The sequence below is a fragment of the Melanerpes formicivorus genome, unplaced genomic scaffold (assembly GCF_026170545.1).
Source record: "Melanerpes formicivorus ecotype bairdi unplaced genomic scaffold, bMelFor1.0.p_v2 SCAF_6, whole genome shotgun sequence".
NCBI classification, from domain to species: Eukaryota; Metazoa; Chordata; class Aves; order Piciformes; family Picidae; genus Melanerpes; species Melanerpes formicivorus.
The window spans coordinates 11,305,394-11,319,607 of NW_027142358.1; the positions used below are offsets into that span (position 1 = coordinate 11,305,394).

Sequence of the window (14,214 nt, forward strand, 5' to 3'; positions counted from 1 at the left end):
TGAATCTTCACCTAAATAAAACGTTTATGCATTTAACTGTTATAACTTCTTGTTAGGGCTTTGCAATACAAATCCCTTTGTGATAGGGTTTTTCCCTCCTTCTTGTCATTTTGTAACTATTTCTGCAGTGGGCTGTGCGACACAGTGTAACAAGCAAGTGTGATCTCACCTCCCACATTTGAGTAGCTGACAAATACTTGGAAGCTCAGGAGCTGGAGAAGAAACGAATCTGATTATGCTTTGTTTTGCCTTTCCTACCTTGACAGCAGGCAAGCAGCCTCATCCAGCTACAGCTGTGCTGGATCAAGGATCACTGGCCAGAGCTACTTGCAAAAATGCCCAGTGAATGTAGCCAGGTTTACCTATCCTTTGGAGATGCCAACTGAACTACACTTTGAAAGCTATTTTGGTCAAAATATGCTATTAGCAAAGATAGACTGATTAAGGTTTTTCATTAACTAAAGCATTTAATTAAGCTTTTTGTCCTAACTGAGATGGTAGGTTTTCTCTTTTCCACTGTGTTCTGGGTCATCTCAGGCACATGGAGTCTGATCACCGTGCCTGCTGAGTGAACATACATCCTGGGTACTATAGAGGCTTGCTCTGCCTTTACTGGTGAAGATTTTAGTTTTAAGGAAACACTCATAAATCCTTAGAGCATGTTTATTTTCAACTAAGCATTCACTGTTTACCTGGGATGCTGTATGGCAGTTTCACTCTTGAATAGATTCCTGTGATTTAATTATTAGAGAAGCTGCAAAACAATAGCAGATGTTAAAGAAGCTAAGCAAAATAAAGACTGGCACTAGAATTGTAATACAGGAATGGCTTGTGGTGAACTTGGTTCAGACAATGCAGTTGGCTTAGTTGGTAATTGTGCCAGGGACTGCAAAGCATAGCAGGTTGTTTTGCACAAAATAAAACCACTTTGTTCACAGTTCTTGCATTTATTTCCACCTCTAGGACTTGCTAGACAGGCAAATAAATCTTATATGATTTTTTGTAAAACATATTTCCAAATAATATTTTGGATTTTAAATCACTCCTCTAAGATGGAGTTTAGAGCTAAATGAGGATTTTGAAACTCCAGAAGTGGTCAATCCTGAGGAACACCTAAATGACAAAAAATAATAAATATTTATTAGCAGGGAATATGTGTTATACAGTTTGCACATAGCTGATAATGAAAGAGCTTTGAGGCAAGTATCTGAAAGTCAAGGCAATAATCCACAGAAAAGTACATGCTGCCCTAGGCAACTAGTTAGAAGGTCATTCTGATTTGGATAAGCAAAGATGAACAGGCAGTTTGGAGTCTCTAGAGGGTTGTCAACAATCCACAGAGAAGTAGGAACTAAACAGCAGGTAGGTGGTTATAAAATCAAGAAATTTTAAGAGCAGGGTTGTTGAAAGAACTAGATGTGAAGAAACAGAGCCTTGCAAGAGTGCAGTTCCATATTACAATTATTACAGCAGATCTCAACATCATCCAGTTCAGAAAATCAAAATCCTACAAAATTTCACCGATTCATTTTAGGTCAATCCCCCACACACAATTTGTCATCACAAGTGGAAAAGAATTAAGCTATATCTGAGGTTGGGAATAACTGGCTAGAGTGGGAACCCCTTATCTTCACCCTGACACTGAAGAAATTTTAACATAGGATTCTACCCTAACCACAACATCTGTGCTGTTGCCTGATACTGTTAAAAATGATGTTGTTTATCCTATAGGTCTGCTCTGGTAGGAGATTCTACTATCCAGTGGTTTAGACATTCACATGAGAAACAGCAATTTTTTCTTTTTTGGTGAAAATAGCTGTTTAGTTGTATATTGCAAGTAACTTGTTACATAGCAATTCTGTGTTGTCCTCAAATTGATTCAAGCAATTTGCATCTACTAAAAATCTTTGTGCTCCCATCTCTCTAGAATGACCCTTATGAAGGAGGTAACTTTATTAAATAAGATTCTTTGAAGAAAAAGTGAGTCACGTTTCATAAATGTGGGGCTGAGTTCTTTCTACAGTAACAACCCTTCTAGCTCAATTTATAAAATAGCCATGGAAAACATACTCCAAGCATTTTGGATGTCAGTAGGAAAAGATCAATATCTGTCAGAAAGAAGAGATCAATATATTTTCTACCATAGAAGGCTGTCAGCTTTGAGTGCTATGCCAGTTTTGGGGTGGTGGCAAGAGAACGCACACAAAAGAGGAGCTAAGTGAGTGTTGTCTGACTAAGCTGCTAGTCACTGAGAGAGGAACCAGTCTTCACTGGATGATTTTGTAGCATGTACAATTTGCAGCTAAACAAGTCCTCACTGAGACAGTGTACAAATAAGTAACACATGTAGAGACTGATCCCACGAATTTACAATTAAAATATAATGTAAGGAACAAGTCAGACTTTTCAATACTCCTTATTTAAAATTTGCATGAATTGCAATTCTGCCTCTTGTTTGAGAGATTTATAATGTCCTACAGTGACTCAGACTTGATGCCTGAGAGACAGCCTTCTTGGCTGTTAGATGCAACAGCAACAGAAATCTGGGCCTGTCTGCATCCCTGACCATTTTTGACAGATGACCTTTCAATCCTGTCCCTAATTAGGAAAAGCTCCTGTCAATAACTGCACCCTTTCAAAAGTCTGAACACTTACTAATGTTACACACCTCTCATATAATTAGCACAGTTACAGATCAGTAGTTTCAGTTCTAGTTCCCACTCTAATCTGTGTTGCCCCATCCAGTTGTGGATTTAAGAGATACAGACTGTTTTTAACTCCCAAGATTAAAGCATAATGAATATCCTGCAATAACATAAGCCAGGCAATTGTTTTCAAGGAGGCTGTGAATGCAGGCAAAGGATCTAATCTTGCAGACACTTAAGAGAAGGCAGTGCTCAAAATGCATGGTTGGAAACTCCGCATACTTTGGTGTGTGGTCCTTGCAGAACTAGACTCACACAGTGCTACTGGTAATATGGAAAACATTTATTCAGGAACTAGAACCTGTTCCTGAAATGCAGAATGTAGTGACGTGATTTTCTCACCAAACTGACATCTGGTGTCGGGGGGCTACATACTGCATTTCAACAAACTGGACAAAAATAACCCAGTGCCCATCGCTATATTCTTCTTTTCAACAGAACAATACAGCAAGGACTTAGACACTAGTTTACCTCTTGTGCCAACCAATTCTGATAATTGGAATACATGTTCAGTGGCTACACACACAACCAATATGCAGCTGATAGTTTCCCAGTGCTGTTTCATTATTTCTGTAATTAAAATATAGAATGGTTTCCTCAAATCAATATATAGGAAGAACTGTACCCTAGAGCTCCCAAACCCTCAAATGTTCTTCATTTACAATATAGTTGTACTCTTTGGCAGTTCACTCCAGCAGCTTTCATGTCTTTGGAAATGCTGCTCTGGCAAGAATATTTGCACCCCACTAATTGCAGTTGGCACTCTTAACAAAGTCCTCTGGACAAGATCTTATCACAGAGCATAACTAACAATTAATTAAGATGTTCAGAGACATGATATTTGGCATATTCTTGCACACTGCAAGCTTCTGCTTAGCACACTGCCTGTCATGCTGCAGTCCTAGAAGTAAATTGCAGTGCTTGTGGGTCAAACATGCTGTATTACCTGTATTATGATAATGCAGCCTGTGTTGCTTATGTGTATGCTTATGCTTACTGTGGTTCAAACAGTGCCAGAATCTTCCTGGGGTAGTCTATATTTAACATTGCTCTGATATGGCTAGAAGGCTTTCCAGGTTATTGGCAGTCAATGCATGACTCCTTTCATGTAACCTCCATGTTTTTCACTCCCAAACTGGGCTATGTAGATGTCATACCTATGTAAAGATGACTGTGCCCTCTGGGAATCACCATCAAGATAGTGAGAAGCTAAAGACTGCTAACATATCCCAGTATCCCCATAGAAATTGCTCCTACATGAAACCAGGTTAAGATAGAAGTAAACGGAAGTATTTATTGTCACATCCAAAACAGAAATTTAATTATAATGGTTCTTAATACAAAAGAAGAAATTAAAAAAAAAAAAAAGTTTAAAAACAAAAATTACACCCCCATGCTTCTGCTATCATCCCAAAGGCTTTTACTTTCCTCTTTCTATCCAGCTAATTACCTGATCCACAGTCTCTATCCATCTGCCTGCTAGATGCTTCAGGATGTATTCACAGAGATTGCATGTTTTCTCTTTCTTTTTGTTCAAATCCACCCTTGAGTTCCAACAAAGGAGCAGATGCAAACTGACAGAGAGCAGACATAGAATTACATAGAATAAACCAGGTTGGAAGAGACCTTCAAGATCACCGCATCCAACCCATCAACCAATCCAACCCACCTAAACAACTAACCCATGGCACCAAGCACCCCATCAAGTCTCCTCCTGAACACCTCCAATGACGGCGACTCCACCACCTCCTCAGGCAGCCCATTCCAATGGGCAATCACTCTCTCTGTATAGAACTTCTTCCTAACATCCGACCTAAACCTCCCCTGGTGCAGCCTGAGACTGTGTCCTCTTGTTCTGGTACTGGCTGCCTGGGAGAAGAGACCATCATCTGCAGTGTGCTCCTGTCCAAGCCATGGGCTGACAGCTTGGCCAGGAGTTTGCTATGGAGGACGGTGTCAAAGGCCTTGCTGAGGTCCAGGTAGACCACATCCACAGGCCTCTCCATACCCACCAGGCGGGTCACCTGATCATAGAAGGAGATCAGACAAAGAAGAAGCAGACATAGAAGAAGACATAGAAGAAGCAGGCAAAAAGGAACCAATGAGGGTAAACAGGCAATGCAGGATCTCATATTCCTCAGCCTGAGATCCTCACTCACTCACTCCACAGTAACTGTGTTGCTGGTAGAGGCATATTTTTCAGATTAAATGAAATGGGGGGGTGTCACTCTAATTAAGAAGAGATCTGAGCCCTTCCACTCAGGATATTTTGGCTAGTTATTCTCCACCTAACCTTTTTGGGGCTTATTTGGGGTTTTTCTAGGACCAACAACAGTTCTTACTTTACTTATTTTATCTGCTAATTAGGCCTATTTTGAATCACTTATATTCAGACTCAACCCTTTCTTCTTTTCAGGCATCAGCACGGTCCTTAGACTACAGAAGTAAATATTTTTGTGGGAGCTCATTCCACTGTACAGGCTCTGCTTTACATTTTTGCTCCCAACATTTATTGTCACATGCAATGATAGTTTTTTTACTAGTTTTTTTGTTTACTTTTCTAAAGTTAACATAGTAGATGAAGATTTTCTTAGTCCTCACCCATGGTGATTACAACCTTATCCCAAATTCCTGTCTCAGTCTTGTGCTCTGCTCACTGTCACTAATACTGATGACTTCTGCAGCTGACAAAGCAAAACCAGTAAAAAGTTTCCTGGGATTTTTTTCTTTTACATTTTTTTCCTCCTGAATTCAGTGAGAAATGAATTGGATGTAGAAGTAGCTGTAGATGAAATATTTTAATTGAATTTGATTATAAATCATTTTCTTGAGGTATGACCAGCTCAGAAGCACTCAAACCTTTCACAGAAAGTCGAAAACATTGTCACAAGGTGTACAAGAGCAAATGGGTGAATAATTTTTCATTGACAATGTTAGTGGGATCAGATCTTACTCTGTCCCAGCTCTTGGTCCTTCCTAATCCTGCCGCCTGTTATGCCACCTCAGTGTTTGTGTGGCAATGCAATGATCCAGACCAGGAAAGTGATATGAATTAAAAGTAACTTAATTATTTTGCCATGTAACTTTACAATTGTATCAGTTCTGTTGGTTTCACAGTACATGAAGTTAGGTGATGCAGACACATGAATAAATAGCTGGAAGCAAGAGTTGCCTACCTCATTTTACAGAGCACTGCTTGTGAATGCTGAAGTAGGTCCTAAATAGTAGTAAACAAGAGTTTATCCTTTAAATAACACATCTCTCTTATCCTGGGCAAACAGAACAGGGAGTGGTTGACAAAGGTAAGGTTCCATTTACTACTTTATGTTTAAGCTGCACTAAACTGGCAGACAGCCCCTTAGGAAATGCTGCAGCCAGGCATAGCTAGTGTGACTGGGGCTAATCACAGGCAGTGCAAAAGAGGAGAAACTTCTTAAGTGTACTATTTATTAAGGTTATTTGTTAAGTATATTTTCTAAGATATATGCAACATTTGGCCTCATGGATGGACAGGAATGAGGAAAATGAGAAAAGAAACATAAGGGGTAAATTTACTATGCAGAAACATCACCTTCTAGTAATACAGTATGGCATCTTACACATATCCTGAGCTATTTTCCAGGCAGCACTGGAAGCCTGTGTTGATGAGTTATTCTATACAGTTTTTATGCCATGCTCATCACTGTTATGTCCCAGTCCAGCACTGCATTATATAATGTCTGTAAGCACAACCATTAGATAATGGCTGTGTCTGAGTTGTGGGATGGTGAAACACTTCTCTTACCTCAGTTCCAGGGATAGAAGTCATTTTATGCTGGCTCAGTGTTAGGAGCTAATCATACATCATACTTTCACTTCTCCATGCAATGCTTTCCAGAGATGAAAAGCCAAGGAAAGACTTAAAGGGGCTTGTACCCAATCTAAATGTTTGCAGTGACTCATAGAATGTACCTATCATGCAACCAAGATACAGCCAGTGCAACTAATATTTGTTGTGTTCTACCACAGGAAAAGAAGCCCATACTCCAGATAAGAATTTCTGTTTATATGTTTTGTAGTTGAACACAAATTTGCTCAGCTTTTGCTAGTGAAGAAACATGGTGACAAGGTGTGTGAGGTGGTAGAACTTTGAGGACAAAGACTGGAATCAGCGGCTCCTGCAGGATGTTTTGGGTTTTTTTCCTGATCAGGGACAGTTCCCAACTAGTTATTAACCATGATCTTTCTAGAACTTTCTATATGGCCTTTACAAGCATGAAGTCTGGGAAAGCCTTGAAGATAGAGAACACAAACCTGAATCAATTTCCAAAGTAGCCAGTATAAGCTTCGTGACCTTATCTGCTGTGCCCACGTGTTTCTAAGTGTCTTTCATCATCAATGCCTAGTTATTTCAAAGGCTTTAGGCCAGCCATGAGCTTACAGTAAGTAGGCAAATTAGACTTTCTATTGCTTGCCAGTATGGGCTAATAACCTATCTTGGATAATATAAAGCTCGTGCTGTCAAATAAGTGTTTCAGAGGAATCTGAAGATTGTTCTAAAATACAGGTTGAATAGATTATAGGAATGCAGGATCATCAAGACAGAATGTAGGTTGTGTAACCTTCAAAAGGCATCTATCTGACTTTTGGCATCACTTCTGCCTTGCTTGCATTCTGTGTAGCAAATTGTTCTTTCTCAAATACATGTTATTTAAGCACCAGGCCTTACTGGTGCTCATCTCTTCAGGAAAGAAATAATCACACATAATTCCTGTGCTGTCTAATCATGTAGTCTAACCAGTTCTGACAGAGGCTGCATGCAGACTTTGAACAAGATGAGAGATCAAAATGGTCCTTATAAAACACTAAAAATGGGTGGCTATCACAGCTGCTGACTGCTAGAAAGCTTTCTGCTTGCTCACAGGCTGTGTTTCACTCAATCTCTAAAATAAACATACACAATACAAAACAAAATGCAATGCTATGGCTGCCTGGAATTCTTTAAAAAAAATAAAAATCTACGTTTTGAATAGAGGTTAAATTGCACTTCTGCATTCTGAGTGTTGAGCAGTGTCCTGTATATAGTTTGCCATTCACCATTTGAAAACATCACGTCTCCTCTCAAAAAACTGTTCACACGTGGTAAAGGATGTGGGAAAAAAAAATCATAAGGCAAACTCGCATGGGTTTTGTGAATGATTAAAATTTCATAGTATCATTCAGGGTTGGAAGGGACCACAAGGATCATCTAGTTCCAACCCCCCTGCCATGGGCAGGGACACCCCACATTAGATCAGGCTGGCCAGAGCCTCATCCAGCCTGTTCTTAAACACCTCCAGGGACGGGGCCTCGACCACCTCCCTGGACAACCCATTCCAGGGTTTCACCACTCTCATGGGGACGAACCTCCTCCTCACATCTAGCCTGAATCTCCCCACCTCCAGCTTCATTCCATTCCCCCTAGTCCTATCGCTACCTGAGAGCCTGAGAAGTCCTTCCCCAGCCTTCCTGTAGGCCCCCTTCAGATACTGGAAGGCCACAAATAGGTCACCTCGGAGCCTTCAGTCTGTCCTCATAGGAGAGGTGCTCCAAGCAAACCAGAGAGATACATTCCTGGTTTAGCAGATAAGTTTTTGTCTTAGGTAGAGCACAGATTATTAATTTCTGTAGGAACATGATTTGGTGACAGTTCTGCCACATGGGTTAGTAAGAGTGGATTTCAACAGTTTTTCATTCTGCCAAGTGCTGCGTGTGCCCTCTATTGGAAACACAGGATGGATTGCATTTTTTAATCTCAGTTTTAAAGCTTGTTTTATAAATGTGCTGATAGTCAGTGAAGCATTTTTTACCCTAAAGTATGTGCAGATAGCGTTTTGAAATACTCAACATTTTGTTATAGACTGGCTTTCATATTATTATTATTATCTTGATTACTTTAAATTAAACATTGGGTAAAATAACAGAGATACTGATTACTGTAGCAATGTGATGATGGTGGGGGTTTTTTTGCTTTTTTTGTTTGTTTGTTTGCTTTTGTTCTGTATTTATGTTTAAAAAGCAGAATCTAAAAACTGTACCATGCCATGTCTCTGGAAAAAGGCATCCATTGTCATCAAATACTTGAGCAGCTGGATGCATTGCTTTGTTCAGTAAAGTGCCACGGTTTGTGCTGTGCTGCTCAAAAACACAGTTCAGGTGCAAGAGGGTAAAGGCTGCATTAAAGCCATCTTTTTGCCTTCTAAGTTATAAGCTATCAGGAGTCAACTCAGTCCAAACATTACTCCAGTTGACTTTCTATGATGCTTTGCCTTACAGTAAAGGCTGCCAGTGAATAATGCTCAAGATTAGAATAGCCAAGAGTACTGTCCTAGGACTGCCAGGGCATTAAATCCTCTGATTTTACCTTCTGGATTGTGGACTGTACCTAGATGTCACACTAGGCATTTCATCCCTGCCAAAGATAGGAAGGATATCTGAGATGTTCAAATAAGAGTGTACCTCTGAATAAAAGGAAAGCATTTACCAAAAGCCCAACATGTCTGAAAGATTAATGCCCAGCACTATCTAAGCCAACATGCATCCATTTGGAATTCTGGGGACCATCTCCAAAACCAACTACAGAAAACAGGTACAACAGTCAGAGGATAAGAGAGGAATTAGAAGGGTTGACATGGCCCTAAATGGATCTGTGCATCTCCTTTATCACCAGAGGCTAAAGGGAATAATCAAAGAAGAATCAGGCCATCCTAGGAAGGGGAAGGTTGTCTTCTCTACTTCAGTTCTAAACCAGGGAACATTATGGGAAGACAGCTACCTTTGACCTAATAATTTTTAGTGATGAAAATAAAACATTCTATTCTAAAGCTAGAATATAAATCCGAGCAATCCTATAATTTTAAAAGCATGAGAGTCATCGTGTCAAGGTGTCATCCCAAAGAGCTCCAAAAGAACTTATAGATCAAGTGGTTATGCTGCTAGCAAAAACATGCAGCTTTTGTGTGAGACATGAATAGTCAAAAGAGCATACCTGTATTTAAATTATAACTCCACGGTGTTATTTCCAGGCATTTCCAATGAGGGATTTACTCATGGATTGAAAAAGACTGAAATATTTTCTGGAGTCACAAAAGACTGTTTTATTTAGTCCCTCAGTATTTTTACATTATTTTGCTCAGACCCTTCCTATTCTGTCCTGAGTAAGATTAACTAAAGAAGGAGCTACAACCCTTAAATATCAAAGTTTACAGCATTTTCAGCTCACTGCACACGCCAATTTTCACACAGTCTCTCTTTCCTTCCTCTCTAATAAGCTTATGCTTCACCTCACTGTGCCAAATAAAGGAGCAAGAGCAGGGCAATGTTTCTATTTCTGCCTTTGCCACTGACTCACTGTATAGTTTCCTAATAATTTGCATCTTGCACTTAGATCCTCTGGTATCTTAGGAGATAAATATATCTGTTTATGTTTTCTTTAAAATAAGAGCATTCATAATGTGTGGAATCTCTTGTGCTTAATAAGGGTTGAGTCTACACTGCAACCCCATCTCGCTTTTCCCGTGACAGAATTACTGTATGAATTCTTCCAAAATAAAGGATTATATCCTGTTTGTGTTAGGATACCTTATTTTAGTGGGCTGCAAATACATGCAAGACATTTACATAATAGCATGTATCATTATAACAGCAAATGGAAGACTGCTGAAATACATCAGAAAACACCTCTGACTGAAAAAATAAAGAGGTAGGTTTTGGATGTTTGTGTCTGAGGAAACAAATGAACAGCCTTCTGCCAAAATGCAACAAATCCACACATCCCTGTGTCTTGGGTTTCTGTGCTTTTGATTTCTTTACAAAGGATTAAAACAAACAAACAAAAATAATAGCAAAATACTGTTTTGGTGAAAACTTTGCTATCAGATCTGGGTATTAGAAGCTTTTTCAACATAAACAGACACATAGTGCCATCCTGCTCTTTAAGAAACCTGAAATTCTCTCCTGCTTTCCAAAAGGAGGAGATACTTGGAGAGCGCCAGATCCTCGTCCCTGAACACGCAAGTACCAATCGAAGACTGGCGCTTCCCTGGGCGATGCTGTGGGGTAATCTCTCTCCGTTCAGTTCGGAGGGTCGCTTGATGCGGGGACATCCCACACCCTTCCCCACCCGGCAGGAGGCTTCACCTGAGGGCGGGCTCGGCTTTCTGCTCGCCACAGTTGCATGGGGAGCTGCAGCGCGCCGGAGAGCGACACACGGAGGCCGCGGAAAGTCGCCTTCGTCCGAGCCAGCGCCTCGGGCAAAACGCCGCTGATCTGTCCCAACACGGCGCAGCTCCACTGTCCAGGGGCTGCCGCCTCCCGGTCCTCACTCCGCAGCGGGACGATGCCTGCCCCGGCAGCAGCGGCGGCGACAGCCGGGCAGCCCCGGACAGTCGGTGCGGTGAGTAGCCCCGAGGCAGCCCGGCCCGCTGCCCGCCGCCACAGGGGAAACTGAGGCAGGCGGCGTGGGTGGCGGGCAGAGATGCCTCCGCGGGCGGTCCCCTTTCCAGGCGCGAACGGCGCCGGCTACCTGGGGTCCCGCCACCCCCTCGGGGAGAGTCGCGCTGACAGGAACGGCCAGGGGCTCCAGGGAGCGTGGCTAGCCTTTCCTTCGGGGGAGCTCACTCAGCGCTGCCCCGCGGGCGGAGCGCCCCGATGGAGAACGCGGCGACGGACGGTGGTCCGCGGGCGCTGCGGGCCCTCATCGGCTGTCTGCTGGGCGCACTGGTACTGGGCACGCTGGTGGGCAATGGGCTGGTGTGTCTGGCCGTCCTGCGCTTCCGCCACCTGCGTGCCAAGGTAACTAACTGGTTCGTGCTGTCCCTGGCCGTCTCGGACCTCTGTGTGGCGCTCCTGGTGATGCCCTGGAAGGCGGTCACTGAGGTGGCTGGCGGCTCCTGGCTTTTTGGCAGCCGCTTTTGTGACACCTGGGTGGCCTTCGACATCATGTGCTCCACTGCCTCCATCCTCCACCTCTGCATCATCAGCTTGGACAGGTACTGGGCCATCGCCAGCCCCTTTCGCTATGAGCGCAGGATGACGCAGCGCCTCGCTTGTGCCATGATAGCCACAGCCTGGGCCCTTTCCATCCTCATCTCCTTCGTCCCAGTGCAGCTACACTGGCACAAAGCCAAGGACAGGAGATGTCCAGGTTCCTGGATGCCTGGCACACCCCACTGTGATGTCAGCCTGAACCGCACTTATGCCATCACCTCCTCCCTGATCAGCTTCTACATCCCTGTGGCCATCATGATCATCACCTATACCAGGATCTACCGAATTGCCCAGGCACAAATCCGCCGCATCTCCACCCTCGAGCGAGCAGGGGAGCAGTGGCCAGCTCCTGGCAAGGAGCCCACCCTCTCCTTGCGGATTTCCCTCCGCAAGGAGACCAAGGTGCTACAGACTCTCTCCATCATAATGGGAGTCTTTGTTTGCTGCTGGTTGCCTTTTTTCTTACTCAACTGTCTGCTGCCTTTCTGCCAGCCCAAGCTCAAGTCAGACCATGAAGGACAGTCACCCTGCGTTGGCCAAACCACATTCAACATCTTTGTGTGGTTTGGCTGGGCCAACTCCTCGATGAATCCAGTGATCTACGCTTTCAACGCAGACTTCAGGCGTGCTTTCAGCAACCTCCTGGGCTGCCGGCACTTCTGCTGTGGCACACCCAGATCCACTGTAGAGAGGGTCAACTTCAGCAATGAGCTTGTTTCCTGTCACCATGACACCACCTGCCAGAAGGAAGGAGCTGCCTCATCATCAGTAGCCCCCACTGCTGTCACTGCCTGGGTGCAGCCCATACATCATGCCAAAAACCCTCAGAGAGAGCACAGCAGTAAGGAGATACATATGGTGAAGACATCTGTGGCTTCTCAGACACAGGCTGCCCCTGACAGCAGCCCCAAGACTCATCAGATGCCAGCTATTTTACAATTGTATTGTGAGGCAGAGCTATCCTTGGAAACTGTTGTCCCTTGTACAGGGCTTGGTTGTTGTGAGGGACCCCATCACCCTGTTCCAGAGGGATAAGTGATTATAACTCATCACACAGGGTGAGTTCACTCTGCCTCCATGTAAACTATGCCCATTCCTCAGCAAAGTCCTGCCCCAGAGGGGTGAGAGCCTGCTACTCTTACACCAGAGGGGTGATGAGCGTGTGAAGTCCATTCCAAAAGCACATAGCTGCCATATATTAGCTCTTCCCATGGCCACCTTCACCCCCTACTGTTTTTCATAGCCAGTAGTCATTTTCTATGCATTAGCTCACCCCCATTCTTCAATCAAATGTGATATTTACTTAGAATAGTGAGAGAATTAGATAAAAGTAAAAGCAACTCATAGTTTAAGACTATTACATAATTTCATATTGATGTTAGATTTAGCTACATCACTAAAACCCATTCCCACCCACCCCCCCCCCTTCATGGTTTCACATCATACACGTACATAGTTCTGTTGGATTTTACTCCTGTGCTTATTTTAAAGCTGCATGTATGGATTTACACATTTGAATCTGTGTTTATGGTCTTAAATAAAAATTCCCATATTGAAATAGCACTATCTTATGTTGACTCAGAAGACTGCTCAAAACTCTGGAAAACACAGGACTCTAACTTTGGTATCCAGGCTTAGTGATATTGAGGCAGGATATTTCTCATCCTCAAATATTAGAAAATGTTTTGTTGTATTGGGCTGAAGTTAGAGCAGGTGGTGTTTGAGAACTAACACTACAACTTCAGAGCAATATAAGCTGCTGTCAGCTGAGGCAGCTGCAGTCCTTCCTTTCTCTTACTAGTTCAAGGCAGCCAATCCTTCCAGAAAGGAAGCTGGGTCACAAAATAGAAAGTACTCATTTCACTTCTCTGAACCCATTTCACTACTGGTATACAAGAACAGCAACAAAAGGCAGAACAAATGGGGGTTGGATGGCTTGCAGAAGAGAAAATACAAAAAAGCATCATCAGGTTCCCCCAGTATGTGTAAAAGGGTTCTATAGACATTAAAGGAATACAGTGGCACCTCACTGTTCTCCACTTACCTGTCCACCACTTAGGAATTCTTACCATGTAATACTGTGCTCCACTAGCCACCAACATCCCCCTTTTTCTGTCCTTCACCAACTATTGAGTTGTTTGACCTTGGGAAGATGGAGACAATTGTCCAGAAAGAGACATCAAGAATGCTTACATTACAAGAGTTTTCTTGGAGATTATGTCTTATAGATGTTACAGCTGATATCTTCCAGAACAGTGAACCACGCTGAAAAGTCAGACTCTCTTCCCAGTGATACAGTTCCTGCTCCCTGTGAATTTAAACTGTGTGCAGTTCTTAAAATCCCTTAAAAGTATACATAGATTGCTTTCACTATCCTGTTCTTTTTAGTAATGTGCCTTTGATAGTTGGGTGTGACTCTAACTTGTTCTTCATGAGCAAGACTGGCAGGACAAGAAGTAATGGGCTTAACTGTAAAAAAGACCAAGGCAAGACTTGGAAAAAA

The 14,214-nt window shown here is 42.8% G+C and overlaps 1 protein-coding gene across 1 annotated transcript; it reads left to right on the plus strand.

Annotated features, from left to right (window-relative positions):
* Positions 1–11,372: 11,372 nt before the first annotated feature.
* Positions 11,373–13,253, plus strand: LOC137441614 (D(1)-like dopamine receptor). The gene has a single exon (XM_068139243.1). It carries the CDS (start codon positions 11,373–11,375, stop codon positions 12,744–12,746), a length of 1,374 nt encoding a protein of 457 aa, XP_067995344.1. The 3' UTR covers positions 12,747–13,253.
* The last annotated feature ends 961 nt before the right edge of the window (positions 13,254–14,214 follow it).